This window comes from Episyrphus balteatus, chromosome 2 (assembly GCF_945859705.1).
Source record: "Episyrphus balteatus chromosome 2, idEpiBalt1.1, whole genome shotgun sequence".
Classification (NCBI taxonomy): domain Eukaryota; kingdom Metazoa; phylum Arthropoda; class Insecta; order Diptera; family Syrphidae; genus Episyrphus; species Episyrphus balteatus.
Genome location: NC_079135.1, coordinates 26,821,964 through 26,845,071, shown reverse-complemented (window position 1 = coordinate 26,845,071; position 23,108 = coordinate 26,821,964). Strand labels below are relative to the sequence as shown.

The window sequence follows — 23,108 nt, the reverse complement described above, 5'->3', positions numbered from 1 at the left end:
GGAAGCCTTTAAAAAATAAAAAAAAATTGTTTTGAAAGAGGAGTTTTGCCCTTATTAATGTCAAACGACACATTAATGATCTTTATGATTTTCATTTTCATTAAAAATTCTTTAGACTTGTCAAAATTGATCAAGAATAATTTTGATAATTCTCCTCTCAAAGCTCAAATTTTATTAAAGTCTATTTTTTGGCTAATTGCTGAAAAGCTATAATTCTTTAGGTCAATTAATGTCAAAATTTTGTATTTCCCTATTTTTCTCGAATTTCCGTCAAATTTGTTTGTAATATGAAAATGGTATTTCTATCACAGTACATATTATTGCTTCATGTAAAATACTTAAATGTTTTTTTTAAATACCGATTATCCTGTCTTATGTGGGCAACAAAGAAGAATTTATTACCAAAATAAATTAAATCAAAATTTTAATGTCTTATTGTTTCTCGTTTTAATCTATTTCAACTCAATCCAACACCCTGCTCTTATTTTTTTAGTCCAAAAAAACTTTTCAAAATTCCTTTGTTTCTATGATTTTTTTTTTTTCATGCATACAAACAATGTATTTGTCTCGTTAAAAACCAAATAAGTTAAATTTTCAAAAAATATACTTTTGCAATAGTAATTGCATTGATGTCAAATAATATTTATTAACCAAAATAATATTTAAATTATTTTTATAGTTTTCATTTTTTGATGAAAATATAAATTATAATTATAATAATAATTATTTAAATAATTAATTAAAAATTGATAGAAAATTATGAATATTTTAAGAATATTTGATTCGACAACGAAACATGGATGTTGTTGTTTTTGTAGTTGATCTGGTTTTAGTTGTAATAATTGATGTTGTTGATGAATTGGTAATTGAAACCCATTTTGTTGCTGTTGTTTTTGTTGTAGTTCTTCTAATGATGATAGTTTTAAATATTTGTTAATGATGACATTGATGTTGATATTTTCTACATTAACTGATGCTTCAGCTGCTACAATTTCTACTGCTTTATTTGTTGTTGTTGTTGTTTTGTTGTTTGTTGATTTTTTTATTATTATTAAAGTTGTTGGATTTGTAGTTAAATCAGGAGCTGCGGTGGCGGCGGCGGTATTATTGGCGATGACATTTTTTATATTGTTGTTGCATTTGTTATGGTTTTTGTTGTTGTTATAGTTGATTTTATTAATTACTATTTGTGAATTGTTAATTTGAACATTAACAAAATTGTAATAATCTTTTTCCCATTGCAACTGTCATGGCCTATGGAACCTGTTGAAATAGAAAAATAAAAGAAAAAAAATGTCAATCATAAAGTTTCAATCATAGAACGATACTAAATTTACCGAAAATTCAATAAAATACAATTTTAAAAAATCTTAGTGGACTTTACTGAAATTAATTTTTTTTTTCGACGATGTTAAATGAAATATTTCGCACCCCATACACATGGGTGACCAATTACATCATTTGAACTACTTTATTCAGATTAAAAAGGGTCTTCAGTGCCTATTTCACAGAAATTTGGTATCAACTTTCTTGAAATTTAAACTTTTACATTCACTATGGCGTATACGTAACATTTTCGTCTACTGCTAAAAACTTTACATGTTACTAAGGTGCTGCCGCCACAGACGAAAACTATAAGAACCTTTTGTAATAAATAAGAAGCAAGACGAATGCGGTAATTTAATTCGCAACTGAGCATTTTCGATAATGTAAAAAAAATACATAAAAATCTGTTTTTATTATTAATGAAACACCGTTTTAATTGATTTTTTTTTTACAAAATAAAGAATACCATCTGATTTCCTGTATGAAAAGGAATTTTTAGAAACAAAAATTTGAAAATCAAATTTTTGAAAAATTTGAAAAAATAATTTTTTATATATAAAAATTTTGTTTCCATTTTTCAAAAACAAAAAAAAATTGGTATGTCATCTTAAAGAAATATAATTATAACCCGTTTTAAAAAAATTGATTAGGTAATAAAAAAAAATTTTAAATATTTTTAAAAAATCAAAAAAAATGTTTTTTGCAAATTTTCTATAATTTTAATATAAGATGATTTTGTATAAAAAACCCGGTCCTATGGCAGGTGCAGTTAATAAGGGTTCAACAAATATTATAATTCAAAAAACTTTGAATTTAAGGCATTCAAAAGTCAGTATTCAGTATTCAGAATACCAATTTTCCAAAAATATGACGATCCAGGACCACAATTTCCCCTTACAATCATCCTCAGCATTTCTAAACTATTTATTCAATAAAAAATTCCCAAAACAATAATATATCAAAGAGAATTCAAGTCAAACCGAAAAAAATGTAGGTAAACCAAAATCCGACATACAAGTCATTGTACGTGTCAAGTCCTTTGCCAGTGAATATTATATTCCTTTCCATTACAAGGTGTTTGCTTTCAATTTCGAATTTCCCTCCAACATCACTATACACTACCTCTCAATTTAACTTTGAAATCCACATCCGAGAGGGAAGCTCTTTCAATTTTTTGAATGATTTAGTTGACAATGTGGTATTCCGTTTTTGGGGTATTTGCTATAACGGAATTATATACGTTTCCATTGGAATTCTATATATCTCGATGAAATTTCAATGAAAAACTTTACAACGAACTAAAGAGAGAGAGAGAGAGAGAGAGGAAGGAACAACAGGAAGAGAATCCTCTTTCGTGTCGTCCATGTGAATTAATTGCCTTTTATGTAAAAAAGGTTAACCTGACCAAGAGTTTGTCAACAAAGAAGCCACTCTTCTTCTTGTTTTTTAATTAGATGCATTTTATTACTTTTTGAGAGATATTTAGTTTCTGGCCTTTACAAAAAAAAAAAAAAAAATAGACCCAAAGATAAATTTTGAAAAATAAAAAAAATATATAGAAACAATGGCGTTTGAAGGAAATTAGCTCTTACATAACCACAAAGACACAATATGATGGTCCTTTCTAACACAATAAAAAATTAGTCTACACCGGAACCCGGTATGGCTTTACCAGGATACCATTTAAGATTCTCTGCCTTCAGTCTTTTTTTTGTATGGTCATGTTCAAGTGGATATATCCTCAATTAAAAGACAAAACAACAACGGACCATAGAGAATTAGCAAAAAGGAAAAAAAAAAAATAAGGAGAATTGAAAAGAGATAGAGGACATACAAAAACAGGGCCATGCAAATATTTGCGCTGAATTTTAGAGGAAAGCAATTAAAATCGAATTTGCGATGAGAGGATTCTTTGTAAGCTCTATTCTTTTATTTTTTTTTTTTTTTGCTAAGGAGGGCGATAGAAGGTAAGAGGCAAGTCGAAAATTGCTTCGAGCTGTTGTCGTATAATTTAGAATGCAACATTTGCAGTGGAAAAACGTTTTTGTGGCTTTTTAAACGAAATCGAACAAAGGGTAGCTCGTTTTATTTTCGTCATTGTCCTTTGGACTAAATGAAAACGAATATACACAGTAATGGTGACAATTGCTATTGAGATGGCTCAGTGCAATATTTAGAGAGACATTTTTTTAAAAAGGGGGGGGATTCCTTAATTTGGATCAACAAAGAAGTTGGTTACGGAAATTAAAGGAAAAGTTTCAATTAAAATCAAATACTTAATAAGGAAATGTTGTTTTAAAGGTTTTGGTTTTGTGAAAAAAAAACAAACTTTGTCGTTATTTGTGTTGCGATGTTTAGTTTACTTTGAATTTGATTCAATTTCAAAACAAAGGTAAAGTAAATGCTCTACAATCTACATTATTGAAATTGTTAAGTTATTTCTGTAAAATAAGTTAACCGACTGAGCTATATGAAAGCAAACGGAAATATATGATGACATGTTTTTTCGAGGTTACTGAAATTTTGCAACTTCTTTGTTTTTTTTTTTTGGGCTTGTCGAAAAAAAAATGCATTTAAAAAAATTTCCTCCAAATTCATCGAGTGAGATATCATAAGAAAGGTCTCTTTAAGCTCTATTTATAACTGAAAACCAAAAGTTTCTTGGACGCTTGGTTGCTGAGTTATTTGCATCAAAAAATTTATTTTTTCCAACATTCTGAAGCAGATATCTGCGGACCAAAGTACCGAAACAAGTTTTGGTTTACAGATATGAGTTCACAGTTAAAAAGCCTTTGGTAATTAGACAACAAAAATTATATAATTTTTTTTTTATTTTCGAGAAAAAATCAAGGCTAAGCCCTTGCCGAAAAAAAATTGCATTTTAAAAAATTCCTCCAAATTCATCGAGTGAGATATCATAAGAAAGGTCTCTCCAAGCTTTATTCATAGCTGAAAACCAAAAGCTTTTGGGAGGTCTAGTTGTTGAGTTATTTGCATCCAAACATTTTTTTTCTTAAATTTGAAGTCGAATATCTGCGGACCAGAGTCGCGAAATAAGTTTTGGTTAACAGATATGAGTTCACAGTGAACAGGCCTTTCATTAAGGTAACAAAAATTATAATTTTTTTTTTGGGATTTTTGAGAAAAATCAAGGTTAACCCCTTGCCGAAAAAAATTGCATTTTGAAAAATTCCTCCAAATTCATCGAGTGAGATATCATAAGAAAGGTCTCATTAAGCTCTATTCATAACTGAAAACCAAAAGTTTCTTGGACGCTTGGTTGCTGAGTTATTTGCATCCAAACATTTTTTTTTCTTAAATTAAGTCGAATATCTGCGGACCAGAGTCGCGAAATAAGTTTTGGTTAACAGATATGAGTTCACAGTGAACAGGCCTTTCATTAAGGTAACAAAAATTATAATTTTTTTTTTTGGGGATTTTCGAGAAAAATCAAGGTTAACCCCTTGCCGAAAAAATGCATTTTAAAAAATTTCCTCCAAAATCATCGAGTGAGATATCAAAAGAAAGGTCTCTTTAAGCTCTTTAAATAACCGAAAACTAAAAGTTTCTTGGAGATTTGGTTGCTGAGTTATTTGCATCTAAATATTTTTTTTTCTTACATTCTGAAGAAGATATTTGCAGATATTTTGAATACAGACCTGAACGTATTGTAAAGAATTTTTCACCACATAATCTTACCTCGTTAAATGCCGACTGCCCTCGTGCACTGCCATCTCTGATGATTTAAACTCATTCAATTCCTTCCGTATGGCAGCCTTGTCTTTAGGCGTCAGTCTTGTCCATGGCTTATCGGCCCTTCGATCATAGTCGTGCGCCTGTGTCACCTCGATATAATCATTAAACCGAATGATTTTCTTCTCTTTGAGTTCTTCGACAGTGGGCCGAAAACTTAATTTCCGCAGCAAATAGCTCTTCTTTTCTTCTTTTTGTTTCTTCTCTTCGGCGGGTGATTGTGCTAGAGGTTCGTTTCAAAATCAAACAAAAAAAAGGGAAAGAGAAAACAAAAAAAAAAGGATTGGGGAAGGGTTTTCGGGGGGAAATGGGGGCGAAAAGAGAAAAAAAGAGAAAGGGTGTGCCTTTCGGTTAGCAAGCAAATTCAACCGATTAGTTGCAGTTACATTTACTCTTTAGAATATTCCTTTCCACCAATTCCTCGGCAGTCGGACGCATCGATAGCCGACGTATAAGTCTAGCACCGATTGCTTCCTTGGATTCTTTGATCTCGTTGTCTGTCACCTGGTGCAGGATATTCCGATTGATTAGATCCTGTTTGTCCGGTCGCAGTTGTAATTTCAGTGATAAACTTTCTCTTCGGGCGATTTTTGCCTGACGATCATTGTCGTCGCTGCCCCGGTAGAGAATTCTGCCATCACCTTCGTCACTATCACTATTCTCGTTTATCACAATTGGTCGAGTGTTTTCCTTGTTCTCTACTTGGCATGGTATATTGAGCCTACTGTGAATATAAAAAACCAAAAAATAAAATTAATAAATTTATTTATGAAAAAAGAAAAAAATAAATTTCATGCAAGCGAATTTTTTTTATATCAAAAGTAGCAAATCAAAAAAACTCAGATTCATTTTTCATGCTGTAATTATTGATTTTTTGAGTTAAATTCAAGTCGAGTGCGTTTCTTTATTACTTTTTTTTTTTTTGGAATTTACCAAAAGTGTGCGCTTTCATGCTCAACCAATTCTTACCACTTCAACAATCACAATTTTAATTTCGCAGAAGTTTTATTTGTTCTTTTACTTTTAACATGGCTCAGATTAATTTTTGGTTGAATTCGGTTTTTCTTTTATTTCTTGGAAAACAAAAAATATTTTTCTGAAGAAATTGAAAAAAAAAAGAAAACCTGTCATAAGCAGACTTTTAGAGTGATAGGTAAAATTTCCAAGGAATTTGAATTATATCAGAAATGAGAAATTCTGATAAAACCTTTTCGTGATTTTTTTTTTGTTAATGAACAAATAATGATGAAGATTCTGGACCATTTCATTTTGGTATTCAAAGGTAACTTACAAAAATAAACAAAAAGAAAATGTTTTGAATGCTGCTGTAAAGTTCACATCGTGGCATTTCATTAATTGATTCTATGCTCTCTTACCAGGCCAGTTTATCCTTTATTACAATACCAATAACTACCAAATGCTTGAAAAGTGTAGAACCATAAAACTCAATTTCTTTGAAAGTAGTATGTCAATGGGAAGGCATTTCTCTTTAAGGAGATCAAAGAAAGATTGGTATCATTGAAAATTTACAGAAAAAAGTTGCTGATTAAATCAGAAGGCATCTTGCAGAAATATCAGTAGGCAGTAAGAAATGTGCCGCAAAGTTAAAATATCAAATCTAGTAACACTCCTAAAAAAGAAAGACCTGCAATGTTTCTCCGGGTTTTTGCAGTGAAAACATCTTTAGTATCGTAGTGAGACACGATGAAACGAAAAAGCGACAGGAAAAATCAATTGATTATAACTTTTTTGTTTTAATAGACAGATAAATGGAATTTATACTGAAGACAGGTAATCAAATTATCTATAATTTTGCAAAGTTTCAGTTAATTTCATATTAGATATTCCTTTTTTAAACACGTTACACATACAAATTTGATTTAACTTTAATACGCATGCTGATAACATAACTTTTCATTTGATATATGTATCACACATAACCGTACGTGCTCTACAAGTTACACAATCTTAAATTGAAAAACTTGAAAAATACCTCAAAACACTTGTGGAGATCTGTTGCCGATGACCAGCAACCGGTGTAGGAAGTACCGAAATCTCAGTTTGAAATATCGACATGGTTGGCTTTAAAAAATTCTTACCCTTTTTGTAGGCTTGTTAGAAATATGATTGAAGCATCATATAATAAGCTTTCAGATGATATAAAATTTATGATAGGTTGTCATATAAAAAAAATGGATTTAAATGTGAAGGAATAAAAAAAGGTAGATTTTTTCGATTTTGTTTGCAAGAAAATGATTTTTTAAGGTTTCACTTCTACCATGTGTGAAGTGCACACTGCACACATGATTTTTTTTTATAGCAGACAAGCGTGAAGGTAGTATATTTTAAGGATCTTAAAAGTTTTTCTATTGCTGCTTATTAGAAAGAGTCAAAAAGTCAAATTAAAACTGAAGAGATCAGAAAAAGCCGAAAAATTATTCAAAAATGATTTTAGATGAAGATTCTAAGAACACTATTAAATTTTCGGGGAAGAACTATAAACCAAAAGAAAATTGAAGACCGACTACCAAGAGTTATAAACTAATAAGTACTAAGTCCTTTAAAAGCATTTTAGATTAAAAAAAGAAATATTTATTGCAACTGAAAAAAATTTGCATTAAAAATAAAATTTTTATTGCAAATAAACATATGTATTTTGTATTAAAAAAAAACAATTACCTATTGCAAATTAAAATTTTTTTTGCATTGAAAAAAAAAAATTGAATTCTAATTGTGTGCACTGAATATTTTTGTTTAAATACTCGTCAAATTTCTTACAATTTTAAATATTTGGCCTTACATTTTGTTCAATATTATATGTAGCTGAAATAGCTAATGTATGGTCAAATAGGAAAAATTATTAGAAATTTGACAAATATTGAAAAAAAATTCATGCAATTTCGCTTCGATTTGATTTTTCAATGCAGAAAATTTTTGCAAATTTTTTTTTTTTTTAATACAAAATATTATAAAAACTTTATTTTCAATGCAAATTTTTTACATTTGCAATAACATTTTTTTAATGCAAAATCTTTTTGGTTGCTATAAATTTTTTTTTTTTTCAATGGTAACATTTTTTTTTAATGCAAAATTTTTCAGTTACAATACATTTTATTTTTAATTTGTAATGGAAGCAAATGCACTAATAATAAAATGATTTTTGTATACATACTGCACAAAATTTGTTTGTATCTTGAAATACTCTATCGGAAGGAATGTAGGGTAAGGATGGGATCGGGTCAAAATTCTGGCTTCAAAATTCTGCTTTTCAAAATTCTGCTTTTTTAAGAAAAACTCTGCTTTTTTTTCTATTCTGCTTTTGAAATCAGAATTTCGACAAAAGAATTTTGACCCTGGCAGAATTTTGACAAAAGAATTTTGACCCTACCAGAATTTTGACCCCAACCCGGTAAGGATTTTAGACACACAGAGATAAATAGACCACATAAAATAGAACAAAAACAATAAGATTTCTCTATGGTTTTCATCCAAGAAGGAAACCTTATTAAAACAATCGGGTTTTCCTTATTGTTTAAAAATCTGCACTTGTAGGGTTTTAAGAGGGAAAAAAAAAAAAAAAAAAACAGACGACCAGGCCGGGGATCGAACTGGGGCAAATATTCGTATCCAAATCGCAATGCATACGAGTCATAAGAAAACTACTGAAATCAGTGGGCATTGGTTTGGATACGAATATCTTCTAAACGGTTAAAGCAATCAATTTGATTGCAAGGAATTTTTTATAGAACGTTTAAGTCTCTACAAGAATATATCTTGCTAATTTGAAAATAATGAATTTTCAGTGAATTAGAAAATTTTGAAAAGTAAAAAATGTTTTTATAACTTTTTTTAATTTTGAGCTCAAATATCTTTAGAATGGTTAGATTAATGAAAAAAGTTAATAGGACATTTTTTGTGGAACAATCTTTTTCCTACAAGAATATGTCTTGCGCGTTTGTTTATTATAATTTTTCAAGTTGTTACAAAATTAAGAACAAAAAACGAATTTTTAAAGATTTTCTCGATTTTTGCACCTCAAATATCTATTAAACGGTTAGATAAACGAAAAAAGTGTACAAGACCTTTTTTGTAGAACGTTCAATTTCCTACAAGAATATGTAAAGAAATTTGCTAAAAAGTCAATTAATAAAAAAATTATTTTTTTTTTAGTAGAAGCTTGATGTAAAAATGGAAAATTGTAAAGCGGAGGACCTTCCCATTAATATTAAGACTCATATTTGGTGTGTATATTCTAGAGGTGTCTAGAAATCGATTTTTCGGAGTACCAAATCAAAAAAAAAAGAATTTCGATTTTTTTGACCCACCTTAATAAACATTGTGTGAATCAAATGGAACCAAGTTGGAATGAAAGAAGACACTGGTAGTTAAATAACGGTAAAAGTTGTAAGCCATTTGCCCTAAATTGTAAAAAAATACCTAAATCAATATCATAAATAAAATATTTTTATCCTTTTGTCTGTTTCTTTTTTAGTAATGGAAATATTTCCGCCGAAAAAATATATAATTCAAATAAAGTTTTTTGCATTCAATTATATTTAAATGTTCTTTTAAAAAAAGCAATTTGAGCAAAACATCAACACAAAGATATACCAACACAGTAAGATGGTATAAGTGAACCTTGAAAATTTCATTTCATTTTGTCAAAAATGCTTCATTTAATTTTAAAATCTCTCTCTCTTACTCTTAAAATGTATGTCCTTATACGAAATGCAGACGACATGACAATTTTATAGTTTTCAATTATTTTCCTCCAAAATATACATATCTATGTAGTAGATAGTTAGATATATGTATGTAATGTATTTTATACAATTTCAACTCGTAGATATGCATTTAAGTGAAAATTTATATGAAATGGTTTCACCTTCGCAAAAGAACATCGCGTGTCGAAAAAAAAATCGTCCTTTTTTTGTTTTTTTGTTCGTCAATTGTCTGTCCTTCAAAACATGCAAATGGTTGTAGGATGTGAGGAGAAGGAATGTTTCTACTTCCTTATTTGACACACAAAATATTAAATGGAATTTCAACTATTTGATGATTATTGCAGATTTTCAAATATCTATTCAGATAAGATGTTTCGACAGAAAAAAAAAATCAATAAAAGGATACAGATCCTACATAAAATGTAAAATAAAATTGGTATTTCCTGTGACGATGGTAAGAATATTATCTGAGATAGTTTGAATTAACAACTGAGTGTCCGATATAACACAGTCCAGCGATAGAATATTTTTTTTAAAGAGTTTTATAGACTTGGACAGGAAATTTGTTTTAACGATTTTGTATCCTTTTTTTCTCAGTTCATGTGGAAAATATCGTGAGGAATGATATCAAAGTTAAGTTAAGGACTTTGTAATTTTTCAACTTAATTTCTAAAATAAATTATCCTTTTTGTAAATAACCCCTTTCTTGGCTGAGGAAATTTACTCAACAGTTCTTTGCCTTGAATAATCCCAACTCTTTCAAACAATTGAAACTTAAAAGACTCTTTTTCATGAGCAAACACACACACACGAAATAATGAAAAGAAAGGAACTAGAAAATTTTGTGTACCTACTTTAGCAAATAAAATTTTCTTTTCAAAAACATAAACTGTTATTATCTGGCGAAAGATTCTTTTGTATTCGAGGTGAAACACACAAAAAAAGTAGCATTTTTGGTAGCAGAAAAAAAGGTATATCAAAGGTATACATATAAAACCAATTATTTCTCAAACAAAAGATATAAAACTGAAACTAAATTTTTTTTTGTGTCTTCTCCTTTTTTTTTTGAACAAAAGAAAATGTTTCCACGTCAATATCATCTGGTTAATTTTTGAAACAATTTCTCTTCTTTGAAGTTATACTTGTTACCGATAAGACAAAATGTCACAAATTTAATCCATCATCAATCTACACGGGTAGAGAGAATACTTACACAAAATTAATTTATTTAAGGTTAATTAGTAAGGTTTATTGATTGATGGAATTTTCAGCTAATTTTATTATGTCCTCTGGAATTTCTACTGGTTGAGGTTGAAGAATTAATAAGGCATAATGAAAGGAGAACAATTGTTTTCTGTGTGTGAAGTGTTGTTACAAAAATGGTATGGTTTGGTGTGGTGGATGGCTGGATTTACCTTTAGTAAATCGATTAAGGAGCCCAGGTCTTTTATTGCGGATTATAATTATAAAAGATGTCAATTTGTTTGATTATATTTTAATGCTTGAATGATTCATTATGGGTTTATTTTTTAATATCTTCTTAGGTTGAATTTTTAAACAATTTTTCAACAGTTTTGCCGCAATTGGTAAGTTTTTTTTAATTAAAATTGTTCTACTTTCTTCCTTTTGCGAAAAATAGAAAAAAAAATTCATAGAACTCGATGCTTAAGATGACTCGATGTACAATAAGCAGTACCTAATTTCAACTTATATCTTCTCAATTTTAGGGAATGTAAGTAAACGCCTGCTTAATTTGGTGTTCCTTAAGGCAGCAACTTAGGTCCTATACTTTTCATCGTTGCTTTTATTATTGACTCACTTTACGTTGATGAAACCTCATTTTTTTAAGATGTTAAGATGACAAAATTCGATTAACTAAACAAGAAAAATGTGTCTCTTGATTGTCTTCAAAACTGCTAACAGAATATTTAATATTCTCCTTTTCAAAACCCCAATTGAACTGAATCTTCCCAGAATTTTTACAATATTTGTTTTATTTAATTTATGAATTTACTTAGTCAACTATACAAGAGACAAAGCATTAAAATTCGGCTTTTTCACCTTAAATCCTGAAATTCTAATGAGGTTATAAAGCCCAAAGAAAAAAAAATCAAGTAGGTATCCATCACAAAAAACAAAAATCCTAGCCCCCTCTCTTCCAAAAGAATTTGCAAAATTAGACTTCAAATCATGGAGCACTTAATGGTACTACAATAAAACTTTATTTCTCCAATTTTCCGATTTAATTGCTTTTCACTGTACCTACTACTTTTCTAATCCTTGAAAACGACAGCCAGCATACCAAAAAAAAAAAACTTTTATTCTCGCTCTTCTATGATTTTCAAAAAGTGAAAAACTTTCAAATATTATAAACCAACTCTTTGTTGACTATAACTGTCAAAGAACCCAAAAGCAAAACGCTTTCGTTTAAACTAAATTTACTTTAAATTCTCGTTTACTTTATTGGAATTAATTTTTTTAAGTTTTTTTTTTTTTTTTTTTTTTTGAAAAATTTTGTAACTTTTGTTTCATTTTGTTCTTAAATTATTTCCAGATAATCCAAAGTTAATATTCCTTGTGGATTATAAAATGAACACAAGAAACTTTTTAATTAGAACAAATTGCTTGCTTAAGAACTTACTTCTTTACGCACACATAGTCAAGGACAAAGAACAGAAAAAAAAATAAAAGGGCAAACTTTTTCATTCATCATTCTTGGTGTTGCCTAATTCAATACTTGAGTGCTATCAATAGATTTAACAGGAGGATTTTTCTGTATCCAAGTTACATGGAATTTTGTAACCCGAGGGGAAATACTTGGCATCACTGTTTTTTTTTTTTAAAGATTGTTGTTTTTTTTTTTGTAGCAGACGAAAAAGTTTTTTGTGTCTTCAAAAATTATTTCAATCTGAGAGGAATTTCATTTTTTTAAAGGAACTTTAAAGGACTTTTATTGAATATTTTTATTTTAACGAGACAAAATTTCTGAGTGAATAATTTAGATAAGACCAGACGAAATTTTCATCGGATCAACGCACTTTAATTTAAATTATCCGAGATTCAGTTTTTAAGCAGCGATTAATGTCATAATATTGATTTTTTTTTAAATTACAAAACATTAAAACAAGGACTTCCCTAAACTAGGAAGAAAGTTAAAATTTTTTGGGCATTTAAGATTGTATCATAAAGATACATCTTTCTTACCAAAAAATCTTAATGAAAATGGCTAATTTATTCTTCCATTATTTTTTCCATTTTTTTTTCTTGAACAAACACATTAATAACTATGTCTTTTTTTTCTTTTAATTGAGTCCTTCAAAAAGGAACATCTCAATTACATCCTTGAATTTAAAATTAGACCATTTTCATGGTCTGAGGATTATTTACATTAATTTCATGCTAATTTCAAAATGGCAAATGAATACACAAACTTAAGCAGTAGGTAATAAAAAAAAAAACTCAAAGCATCTTCAATCGCAGAGAGTAGATTTACTTTTTTTTTGTACAAAATTAAAAAAAAAAAAATAGGAAACAAAAAAAAATTAAAAAAAAAAAATAGAAACTCATTATTACCATATCCTAACCCGAGGCCGTAGAATTGGTCTACGCAGCATTAAAGAGAATAAAAAAGAGGGAAAGAGAGATAAAAAAATTTAATTTTGTCAGAAAAAAAATTGTTTCATTTTCTGATGTTTTTTTTTTCATTTTTTTTTTTTTGTTTTGTTTGTTTACTTACTTTAATGAATAGTTATTAGCCTCCTGCCTCACAATCAATGGCCTCTGATTCGCCGATGATGATGATGATGATGAACCACCATTATTACCACTACCACTTCCTCTTTCGCCTCCACCTGAATTACCACCGCCAGACCCTGATGAACTACCGCCAGGATTATTAGCTTGTTCTTGAGTTGGTGTACCAGGTGATGAATTTGATTGGCCAGGCTTCTTTTTCAATGCGGATTTAAGAGGAACTGCATTTGGTCTGGGCTCTTTGGCTGGAATTTCCTCAATACGACATGTGTCAATATTTTGATTTGGTTGTTGCAGTTGGAATGCATATTCATCTTCCGAATCAAGTTCATCTTGATCATTATCGGGATCTAAATTTTTTTTTAAGTTAAAAAAAAAAAAGAAAAAATAAAGAAATTTTATAATTGTAAAAATATTGTTAAAATATTGAAATTATTTAAATTATTTAATTGGTTTTAGTAAGCAAGGAAAATTTCACGCTTACAATTTTTATTAAATTTATGAGATTTTACTAAAAAATAAAAAAAAATTATTAACAATGAATTTAAATAAAAAGATGAGTGAATTGGGTAATTTGTTTTTGTTTTTTTTTTCATTTATTTAATTTTCATTCTTAAAATCAATTTTAAAGTCTTAATGAAAAAACTAAAAATTTCCTAATAAAGAGCTAACATAAAGCTGTATTTAATTTATGATTAAAAATTAAGGGGGGAAACCCCTCCGGAATTTTTTTATTTTTGCATTATTTTTTTTATGCGTGATAAATTTATTTATCAACCGAAGAAACTATTTTCAGTGGTCTTAGCCTTAAATGAAGCCTCAAAAGTGCCTAGATAGTCCCGAAACCAATGCGCTCCGAATCTACCATAGTACGAAAACGAAAACTTTAAACGCATTTTTTTCGAAACTAGTTTTTTTCCGCGCCGTGCAATGTAACTCAAAAACTAATGAAGCTATCGACTTGAAATTTGAAGCAAATTACTCCTTAACTTATTGGCCACAACATGAACCTAAAAGTTGAATAAAATTTGTACAGTAAATATTTTTTTTAACTACTTCTTTGTAAAAAAAACATGGTTTTTTTCGTTTTTTTGATTTCTAATTTTTATTTTTCATTTAAAAAAAATAAATTTAGGTTCATGCAATGCGTACTAATATCATCTAACGGGAAAAAATTTCCTTTTTGATTTAAGATGATTTCCTGGACCTGTGCATTGCACGGCGTAAACTAGAGGCGTCAACTTTGAAAGGCTCCAGAGCCGCCATTTTGTTATTTTTTCATTTCAAAAAAATTTTTTTCAATACTTAATAATGTCAGTAATATCTTGTCTTTTTCCAAATTTCAATAAGTGCTTTCAGTTTTTCATAAAAAAATATTGAAAAAGGTGTCGTCCAGAGGGCTTTCCCCCCTTAAGAAAATATGTTTCCATAGACTAAAAAAAAATTCCCTTATAAATAAAAAAAAAATATCTGCACAAAAATCTAATAATTTATTTAACAGAGTTACATTTTTTTGTCTTGCTATTTTTCTTAACTTACAATTTATTAACACACGTTAAAACTGATACATTCGTAAAACAATAGAATTCAAGGACTGGTATGGCTGGAAACGGCCATTTTTTATTAATAAAAAAAAAGTTTTTTTTTAATAAAAGTCTAACAAAAAAAAAAAAAAAAATCTAATCTAATTTGAAAGTTTCTATATTAAATCAATTTTTTCTAGATACAAAAATCTATTTGTTAAAAGTTTTTGAAATATTTAAAATTTTCATATTAAATTAATTTTTTACAGATAAAAATTCCATTTGTTGAAAGTTTTTTAATTTTTTTTTAATTTAATCTTACCTCAATTATAACAAAAAATTATCAATATTATATAGGTACAAGAATGATATTAATTTTTCTCCGAGACTTAATTAAAAGTTAAATTCTTTATTTATTTAAATCCTAATTGAAACCTTAAATTTTTTTAACAATCTCCTTACCTTCGTTGTACGATTATACAGCAGTTATAATTTTTTTGTACATATTCATATTTATGGAAGCATTTAAAAATAAAATTTACATTTAACATAAAACATCTAAGTTAATGAAAGTTATTCATGTTTTAAATTCTTCATTAAATTTATAAGATATTTATTCAAAACAATTAAAATGCAGTATTATGTATGTAAACAATTGTGTCAAAGAATATACAGAATTAAAAATATAAATAAAATTAATGCATTATTTATATATAATTCAAAATAAGGTACAAACTTTGTCAACTTGCATCAAACATTTTTTTTTTAAACAGGTAACATGCATAAATAATTTTATAAGTAAACTTAATTCTTCTTCTTTAAACTTTTCAATTTTTTCAATTTTTTCATACCTACATAAATTTTTACTTGCTCTATAGGGCAAGTATTGGTTTCGTGTCAAAAAAAAAAATTCGAGGTTTTAATTGAAACTAACATTACGATGATGGAGAGGTCCGAAAAAGTGGTTTTCGTCATGACGTCCGTCGGTCTGTGCGTCGGTGCGTCTGTGCGTCGTCAAAAAAAGGTGTACATGAAGCTGCAGCCTAAACGGGTGAACGGTTTTTCTTTAAATTTGGTAAAGATGATTTTTTCGTAATTTCCAAGGTTGTTTTTTTTTTTTTTGTAATATCTTGCTTAGAACATATACCTCCCATACAAAATGTTCGAGGTATTGCAATTTACTCGAAAACGGCTCTAACGATTTTGATTAAATTTGACCCACGTAATACTGTACGTAAATCTAACAAAACTGCGTTTTTAGTTTTTCTCAAAAAATACGTATAGTGAAAATATGATATTAAATTTTTTTTTTAAATCACCGATGTCGGCTCTTCCCGTGCATCGTTAATGAGTTATTCCAATTTTCTCGAAAACGACTCTAACGATTTTGATTAAATTTAACACACGTAATGTTGTACATAAATCTAACATAATTGCGTTTTTAGTGTTTCTCAAAAAATACGGATAACGGAAATATGGCTTAAGAAATTATAAAAAAAATTACATATTTTTGCATTTCTTATGAAATTCCTTAAAAAATCAAATTATAACCAATTCAAAATATTTTTACAAAAAAGCTTTGACATAAAAGGTATGATAACATAAGAGCAAGTACGTGCGGCCCCAGTCGTGCATTTTATTTTGATTAAAGTTATTTATACAGTTTCAAAAAGACTGACCCATTTAAGGGAATCTATCTCCGTTGGTATCTATTCGAGAGCAGTTCAGCTGATTAAAATGCTTATTTTATAAGATGTGTTATTAAAATCGATTTTTCGATTTTTTATTAATAATTTAACTGATTTAAAATAAAATGCACGACTTGAACGCACGTACTTGCTTTTATGTTTAAAATTGCTTGGGATATTAAAACTTTTTAAACTTTCATACATTTTTTTTTTTGGAAATTTAAAATAAAAACAAAAAAACTATAAAATTTACAAAAACATCTTCTGGTTTTGACCTCAAAATGAAGTATGCCATTTAATTTTTTTTTATATAACATCATTTAAATTTTTTATATTCATCCGTTTTTAAAAAATTGATTTTACAAAATAAAAATATATTAAATTTTGGCGGATAGAGTTTTTCGAATAAAATGAAAAATTATTAGATTTAGCACTACATACGAATAGAGTAAAGGAGTCTGGGGTTTTTGGAATTAAATTTTTTTACCAAAAATAACGGTACCCAATTTTTAAAAATGTCGGAAAAGTTTAATTTCTCGAAAACAGCTAGAACGATTTGTTAAACTAAATCCAAATGTTTGTTTTTAGGCAAGGTTTATCTTTTGATGAAATTTTTTTTTTCGAAAATCATTATAAACGGTTCCTGATATTATAAAACCGTTTGTTTTTTTTTTCAAATCTGATTTTGTGACAAACCACGAATTCAATTTTAACGAAATTTTTTATACAAAAGCCCTTATAAAATTGTAATATGAATTCAAAACAAAATTTTGAAAAAAAAAATTTTTGGATTTAAGAAAAAAACATAATTTGAACGGGACATTGAATATTTTTCAAATTTTGGATTTAGATGTTGATAGGTAAGTGATTTCCAAAAAATAGCGAAAAAAATTTATTTTACCACTTTTTCCAAAAATGTATTTAAAAAAAAATTGTTTTTTTTAAAAATGGTTTTAACAATTTTGAAAACTTTTTTTTAAAAATCCATCAACAAAATAAATCAAATTGCATACTTGGTTTGGAGCTCAATTATTTAATTGAAAAACGAATTTTATGTTTTAGTTTTTATTTACCTACATTTAACAAAATTCTTTATAGAAGTCTTAAACATTTTAGGAACTTGAGCAAGTTCGTGCGACCCAGTCGTGCATTTAATTTTTAACCTCTTAAAAAAAATTCCTCCTTTACTTTTTTTTTGAGAAATGTTTATCAATTCGTATTTAAAAACACAAACAGTGTTTATCTTATATCTAATATTTAAAACAATTAAAGCTAATAAACATTTTATTTTATTTAAAATCTTGGAGTTTATATTTGATTTATTAAATTTAATTCCTTTCTGAAGAAAAGATACTTTAGTTTTTTTAAATTTGAATTAAAGACCTACCCACACAATATGTATAATTTACGAATAAAATGAATATTAATTGGAAGTCTCGCATTCTCATTTCACTAGTTACCTACCTATTTCTAAAGCCAATTTTAATTGCCAATTCAGAATAATTTTGAAAATTTCTTCAATATAAAATATAATAATTCTTTAACAAAGGTTTCAATTCTATTTCAAAAATGTTTGTAACCCTTAAAACTTTCTCATGCTTAAAAATTAAAATATCAGTTTTTAATAAGAATTAGATTCATTAAATATTTAAGAATAAAATTAACAAAGAAAATAACATAAATCACAAACAAAAGCATTTACCATAAAGGAATTTATTAATTTACCAACATTCTACTATAAAAAAAAAATAAAAAATGACCATGAATGATAGAAGTAATTAATACAAAACACACACACAATTTAAAAACAAAGTCATGAAGTTTAAAAAAATAAAAAAAAAATAAAAGGATTTTTTTTTCAATCCTTTAGCCAACCATAAAATACGATTAAGAGATAAACATTATTCTTATGATGGGAATACAAACAAACACGAAAAAAATAAAAATTGTAGTTGAATAAAAAAGACTTAAATGAATGAAAAAAGTAAAAAAAAAAATAAAAATAAGAAGAAGAAAGTAGAAGAAAGAAAGAAAAGAAAAAAAATAACATCGACTATGCCCTACCATAGTCATAATCCTGATAATCCTGATCGTTAACAGCTCCCGGTCCATGTGGTCGTCCAGCTATCAACGTTGGACTTGGCGTTGAAAACATCGGTGGTGGTGGGATGGGTCCAATTTCCGACAATGGTATTGGAGGCTCTGGAAGGTCAGACAATAAAATATGCCCTGGAAGTTTATGATGACCATCACCTGTGTACGGAGGTGGTGTACTTCCTGGTGGGCCACCGCCTTCAGGATCTGTAAATTTATTTATGAGTATGAAAAAAAAATGTTTTGATTCTTCAGGTGAACGAAAGTTAAAAAAATAAATTGAAGAAAATGCGATTTAATAGCGGATGGATGGAAATGCGAGAAAAAAAATTAAAAAAAGGACATAAACAAAGTGCACGAAAAATACAGTATTTTTTTTTCCAAACAGGACAACAAAACGAAAAAAATTAACAAAAGTATTCAAAGTTATTAGTACTGTTTTGGGTTTTTTTTTTGTTTGGTTTTCTGGCAAGAAAGAATTTCCGGCTTAGGGATGCGCACAAAAGAGGGAGCAATCGCAATTATCAAGTTAAATTTTGATAAACTTCAAAAAAAAAAGAAAATTGAAGGAAAAATAAAAAGGACTTACAATGGTCAGTGCGGTAATACAAGTTGACTCGTCGCCGATTGGATTTGTTTGTCCCCAATGTATTTGGACGTTCCATTCTGGAATTCTGGTGCGAATCCATTTGACCGCCACAACCGCTACCCATATTTGAATTCATGCCGCCGCCTCCTCCACCACCACTGCCGCCGACACCACCTCCTGGCGGGGGTAACATTGAGCCTTGACATGATGGCTGTTCAGTGCTGGGTGATAGTGTGCCATTACCACCGATTGGTGCATCAGTCTTGTCTTTTCTGGGTTCTACAAAAACAAAAAAAAGAAGAAGAAAATACAAAAATTAGTATAATTAATTAAATTAATTAATAAAAAAATTAAATTTACTTCATGATGTTAATGTTAATTATAATATACAGAAGCTAACTAGTAAAAAGGACTCATAATTGCAAACCATCATAATTATTATTAGATGGCATATAAAAGGACTTAATTCTCTTGATGACATTAAATGCGCGCTAACACTTTTTCTTCCGCAGAGAGAGAGAGAGAGAGTGAGAGAAGAACAAAAAAATTACATAAGCTTAAGAGCCTTGAGAACGGTCGCTGGTGACGATGCGATATGGTGGGCGGTGTTAATGTGATTTCATAAGAGAGTGGTTTGTGTGTGTGTGTGTGTTTGTAAGGTTCTTAATGACGGTTATGCTTGACTTAAAATAATGCTTATAATGTGAATTCAGAAAGCTTTGAGAAAACCATATTATACGCCTTCTGAGAATTCTCGCTGAAAAGACTGTTTTTTTTTTTCTTTTTTAATTCTTCATATGTTTTGCTGCACTGTGAGTAAACGTGCTGTAGACCTCTTTTCATCATATTCATAACCATACTTGTTGTAAAATTATGGGGGGCAATTATATATCTTGAGAGGTTGGGATTTTGTGCTTTTTTTTAAAGATGAATGAGAAAGGGGATTTATTTGTAAATTCGAAATTTTTAATTCAATTTAAAAGGGGTGTTGATTTTTATATTAAAGTAAAATAATGATGAAAAATTCAAGGATTTTTAGGAATTTTTCCACAATAATCCTTATACATAAATCCATGTTCCTTGTTTACAGTACAAGTACTTATTATTTTCAATGGAATTCTTGATCATTATTTTTGATTTCATGAGAAATTCACTTTAAATCGAATGGATTTCCGAACATGCAATATTATACGGGTTTTCAATCTTGGCACTGGAGGGATTGGCAGTGTCGTTTGGTGGTACCAAAAATAATGAAGGTGCTTCACTGTCATTAAAATACATTTTTTTTTTTGTCTATCAGATAAATTCGATGAAAGTGCTTTTTTCAAAAAGGATTTCAAATTCGATTTTTTAAAAGCTCTTTAAAAAATAGCTAGAATTTTTGGAAGAAAAATAAGTGTTTCATGTTCTTCCTACGACTAAAATACATAACTTCACCAATTTTGATTAAAATCGGTTAAGTATTTTAGGCAAAAAAATAATTTTTAAAAAGATTTTTTTTTATCAAATTTCAGTTCATTGGCTTTTCTCATTAAAAAAGTACAAGCTAAATTTTCGAGTCTTATCGTTAGATATCTATAGTTTTCCAGTTGGGTTTGAAGTAAAAACGAAAGCCTTGAAACATTTTTAGATTTTATTTATTCTTGAATAATTTTGATTTTTTTATTATGAAAAACGTAAAGCGAACAATAAGCAAAGTTTTTCAAAATGTGATGCCTTATAAAAAATTTTTTAAAATTTCAAATGTTTCCTTGTTTACATTACAAGTACCTACTTATTATTTTCAATGGAATTCTTGATCATTATTTTTGATTTCATGAGAAATTCACTTTAAATCGAATGGATTTTAGAAGATGCAATATTATACGGGTTTTCAATCTTGCCACTGGAGGGATTGGCAGTGTCGTTTGGTGGTACCAAAAATAATGAAGGTGCTTCACTGTCATTAAAATACATTTTTTTTTTTGTCTATCAGATAAATTCGATGAAAGTGCTTTTTTCAAAAAGGATTTCAAATTCGATTTTTTAAAAGCTCTTTAAAAAATAGCTAGAATTTTTGGAAGAAAAATAAGTGTTTCATGTTCTTCCTACGACTAAAATACATAACTTCACCAATTTTGATTAAAATCGGTTAAGTATTTTAGGCAAAAAAATAATTTTTAAAAAGATTTTTTTTTATCAAATTTCAGTTCATTGGCTTTTCTCATTAAAAAAGTACAAGCTAAATTTTCGAGTCTTATCGTTAGATATCTATAGTTTTCCAGTTGGGTTTGAAGTAAAAACGAAAGCCTTGAAACATTTTTAGATTTTATTTATTCTTGAATAATTTTGATTTTTTTATTATGAAAAACGTAAAGCGAACAATAAGCAAAGTTTTTCAAAATGTGATGCCTTATAAAAAATTTTTTAAAATTTCAAATGTTTCCTTGTTTACATTACAAGTACCTACTTATTATTTTCAATGGAATTCTTGATCATTATTTTTGATTTCATGAGAAATTCACTTTAAATCGAATGGATTTTAGAAGATGCAATATTATACGGGTTTTCAATCTTGCCACTGGAGGGATTGGCAGTGTCGTTTGGTGGTACCAAAAATAATGAAGGTGCTTCACTGTCATTAAAATACATTTTTTTTTTTGTCTATCAGATAAATTCGATGAAAGTGCTTTTTTCAAAAAGGATTTCAAATTCGATTTTTTAAAAGCTCTTTAAAAAATAGCTAGAATTTTTGGAAGAAAAATAAGTGTTTCATGTTCTTCCTACGACTAAAATACATAACTTCACCAATTTTGATTAAAATCGGTTAAGTATTTTAGGCAAAAAAATAATTTTTAAAAAGATTTTTTTTTATCAAATTTCAGTTCATTGGCTTTTCTCATTAAAAAAGTACAAGCTAAATTTTCGAGTCTTATCGTTAGATATCTATAGTTTTCCAGTTGGGTTTGAAGTAAAAACGAAAGCCTTGAAACATTTTTAGATTTTATTTATTCTTGAATAATTTTGATTTTTTTATTATGAAAAACGTAAAGCGAACAATAAGCAAAGTTTTTCAAAATGTGATGCCTTATAAAAAATTTTTTAAAATTTCAAATGTTTCCTTGTTTACATTACAAGTACCTACTTATTATTTTCAATGGAATTCTTGATCATTATTTTTGATTTCATGAGAAATTCACTTTAAATCGAATGGATTTTAGAAGATGCAATATTATACGGGTTTTCAATCTTGCCACTGGAGGGATTGGCAGTGTCGTTTGGTGGTACCAAAAATAATGAAGGTGCTTCACTGTCATTAAAATACATTTTTTTTTTTGTCTATCAGATAAATTCGATGAAAGTGCTTTTTTCAAAAAGGATTTCAAATTCGATTTTTTAAAAGCTCTTTAAAAAATAGCTAGAATTTTTGGAAGAAAAATAAGTGTTTCATGTTCTTCCTACGACTAAAATACATAACTTCACCAATTTTGATTAAAATCGGTTAAGTATTTTAGGCAAAAAAATAATTTTTAAAAAGATTTTTTTTTATCAAATTTCAGTTCATTGGCTTTTCTCATTAAAAAAGTACAAGCTAAATTTTCGAGTCTTATCGTTAGATATCTATAGTTTTCCAGTTGGGTTTGAAGTAAAAACGAAAGCCTTGAAACATTTTTAGATT

General features: G+C 28.2%; 1 protein-coding gene across 7 annotated transcripts in view; it reads right to left on the bottom strand.

Moving 5' to 3' along the window:
• Positions 1–602: 602 nt before the first annotated feature.
• Positions 603–23,108, bottom strand: part of LOC129908116 (phosphatase and actin regulator 4) — a 413,058-nt gene continuing 390,552 nt past the window's right edge. For 3 of the 7 annotated variants that reach the window (XM_055984423.1, XM_055984416.1, XM_055984420.1), the window contains 7 exons: positions 19,451–19,729; positions 18,832–19,068; positions 13,540–13,906; positions 13,377–13,406; positions 5,466–5,803; positions 5,026–5,302; positions 603–1,263 (listed from right to left, as the gene is read on the bottom strand). In XM_055984423.1, coding sequence (XP_055840398.1) covers positions 1,248–1,263; positions 5,026–5,302; positions 5,466–5,803; positions 13,377–13,406; positions 13,540–13,906; positions 18,832–19,068; positions 19,451–19,729 — 1,544 coding nt within the window. In that variant the 3' untranslated portion in view covers positions 603–1,247. The remainder of the gene's footprint in view (positions 1,264–5,025; positions 5,303–5,465; positions 5,804–13,376; positions 13,407–13,539; positions 13,907–18,831; positions 19,069–19,450; positions 19,730–23,108) is intronic. The other 4 variants (XM_055984421.1, XM_055984418.1, XM_055984419.1 and 1 more) reach the window with 4 other exon arrangements.